Below are 2,784 nucleotides of genomic sequence, written 5' to 3' on the forward strand. Positions count from 1 at the left end.
TCTAATATTCATAGCTTCAACTATTATACTTGAATGTGTACGAATTTTCTCGGAGAAGCTTAACACAATCTCAAAACTTAAAACTAGCGATCTTCTAAGGTTGCGACTCTTTTCCCATATTAACGTGAATGCTAACTTTTAGTTATCCTTTGTTGCTTCTTTGCAAAATCAAACCAAATACCAATTCATTCCTAAGGAAGGTGATGAATTTGGACCTTCAATATAAGCCCAACATGCCCAATAATATATTTTCACATGAAATAGTAATTTCTCTGTACGGAATTTCAGACAAAAAAAGGTTGAATGTGTGGTCCAACCGTCCAACAAATAGTCTACTACTCTAATTATTATTATTTCGTTTAAAAAAATGAAATTACCGAGAGAACATACAAGATACATAACTTAGCTAGCTAGAAAAAGTACCAAGAAAAATGACAAAAACCAGTTACACAAGTCAACGTAGGAAAAAACATACTATGTGCCTAGATGTAACCGACTTTCATGTCTTACTTTAAAGATTGGAATCTCGCATCAAGAACTGGTAACTGTCAACGGCGAAAGTAGGCACCGCCACCATCACCTTCACGCCCTCCCTACTCTCATCTTCATTATCACTCGCCGGCAAAAATAAACAGTATCTGTCGCAGCACACCGATCCCACGTGCTCCGGCTTCCCCATCCCGAAATCCACCCTCTCCATTCCCAACCTCGACCACTGCGACACTATAAGCACTCCCACTGAGTCCGGATTCGCCATTGACTCGGACACTAACTCACTCACTTCCCTCACGTACTGCTTCCCCACTCTTTCCTTCGCCATTCTTACCAATCCCGACCCGTACCCGATTCCTTTCTCCTCCAGATCCCTAGCTCTCGTCACTGCGCATCCCAATACGAATGCGTTACCGTAGTAACCTTCTGGTAAACCCGGTTTGACCCGGTTCCGTACGTTGATGCTAAAAAGCAGTTTCAACACCTGTTATCATCATCATCATTAATTCATAATCACACTTGTACATGTAGTATAATTTGGTTTTTTTTTTTTTTTACATTATATATTTTACAGGACACAAATTATTATATTTGCCCAGCTAGAATTAAAGCTAATGACTACCTAACATGGCTTATATGTATTTAGAAAAAAAAAAATTTTGAGTGAACAACATCCAACTCAATCCAGATCAATTTTTTCGAAGAATAATAAAGTGATTTTTTAAAGATTAAAATGTTTATTTTTTTTATTCTAACAATGATGATATTATCCTAAAATAATTTTTGTAAGGATCGAAATTTTCATTTGTTTTTTGAGAAAATAGACAGAAAAATGTGCAAGATAATCTCAATCAAGAATGTAGGAAGCAAGTCAAGCAACGTTGCTCGAGTTAGTTAATAAGTTTGTTACGACTTAGGACGGTTAGGATTAACACGAGTTAGTTATTGTTAAAATAAGAGCATCATTAATAAGTTACACGTGGATTTTGAGCATTTTCGTTTTGTTATTACCTGATTTGGCGGAAATTCCAGTGCTCTGGCCCAGCTCCTCCACACGTGAGCTGCGAGGACCTCGAAAGACGTGTAGAACGACGATGACTCATCGCCGGGTTGACTCGTGCACTGGGCGAGCCTCTTCAACTCGCCGAGCCTCATTTTATCGAAGGTGATGGAGGTAGGCTTGAGTCCGGTAGAGACCAGGTTCATGAAGTCACAGAGGTCAGGCACTCGGTTGAACTCTGGGTGACTCGCCGGGTTGACCCGGACGCATTTCTTTCCCGCCGGTGGTGGCGGATTCAGGAGGTGACGCTCCCAAACAGGTTTCGGTCTTGAACCGGCGACGCGTTTCCCAGAAGCTAACTCCGCGAAGTAGTTGAGAAACTCTGCACTTCCGATTCCGTCGGAGATACAGTGACTGATTCCAACGGCGATCGCTGCTGCACCGTCGCGGAGCCACGTGAGCTGAACGACCAGCGGCGGGGATCCTCTTAGAACGTCTGCCACGTGGAGGGACAACAGTTTTCTCCACTGAGCAACAGTTTTCGGCGGTTTCTCTAAGTCGTTGGAACTGTAACGGTCAGAAAAGGCCTCAATGAACACTGCACCCTGGGCCCGGCAGAGCACCTCAAGGCCCGGGGCATCTGGGCGGGGCCTGATCCTGCCTGCAAACGGATAGTAGGGAACAAGCGCTTCAGCTAATGCCGATTTTAGACGGGCTGTGGTGGCAGCCTGATCAAGCCCGTGCCAGGCCCGGTAGACCAAGAGGTACTCTACGGTGAAACGAAGGAATAGTTGGGAGTCAATAGCTGAAAGAGCGAGGACGCGGGCCGGCGTGGGCTCGGAGGGAGTAATAACGAGGGCTTGTTTTACTTGTACGGAAGTTGCCATAACAATGTTGAGAGGATTTCAAGACGATGGCGATGGTAGGGCACAAGTGCTTGTATAGAGTTGAGAAAGGTAAATTAAAGCCCTCAACACATATGAAATTAAAGGTGTTTGTGAGAAATGAAGCTACAAAGTAGGCTTTATTTGTAAGGGGATCCCATGTGATGTGTGTAGTTCAGTTTACTACTAATACCTTGTGGGGTTACTTCTCATGTTTGTCTATAATTCTCAAACATTTGTACCAAGTTTCTTAGGCTACCGCTATATAGTAGAATGGACTAAATGTTTCTTAGTTTTAATGATGATTCTGATATTGTGTGTTATTCTCTTTTGTTGGATTAGGAAAATGTTAGGTACTATTAGAATTTAGAGAAAGTTTAGGCAGCACTCTTATTAAAATTTAGTTAG

The 2,784-nt window shown here is 42.7% G+C and overlaps 1 protein-coding gene across 1 annotated transcript; it reads right to left on the reverse strand.

The window, feature by feature from the left end:
• Window positions 1-319: 319 nt before the first annotated feature.
• On the reverse strand, window positions 320-2,530 carry LOC112702350 (alcohol acyltransferase 9). Its single transcript, XM_025753347.3, has 2 exons — window positions 1,504-2,530; window positions 320-976 (listed from the first exon to the last, which is right to left on the reverse strand). The coding sequence occupies exons 1-2, from the start codon at window positions 2,377-2,379 to the stop codon at window positions 512-514; spliced, it is 1,341 nt and encodes a 446-aa protein (XP_025609132.1). The 5' UTR covers window positions 2,380-2,530; the 3' UTR covers window positions 320-511.
• Window positions 2,531-2,784: the final 254 nt, after the last annotated feature.

This window comes from Arachis hypogaea, chromosome 7, assembly GCF_003086295.3.
Source record: "Arachis hypogaea cultivar Tifrunner chromosome 7, arahy.Tifrunner.gnm2.J5K5, whole genome shotgun sequence".
NCBI classification, from domain to species: Eukaryota; Viridiplantae; Streptophyta; class Magnoliopsida; order Fabales; family Fabaceae; genus Arachis; species Arachis hypogaea.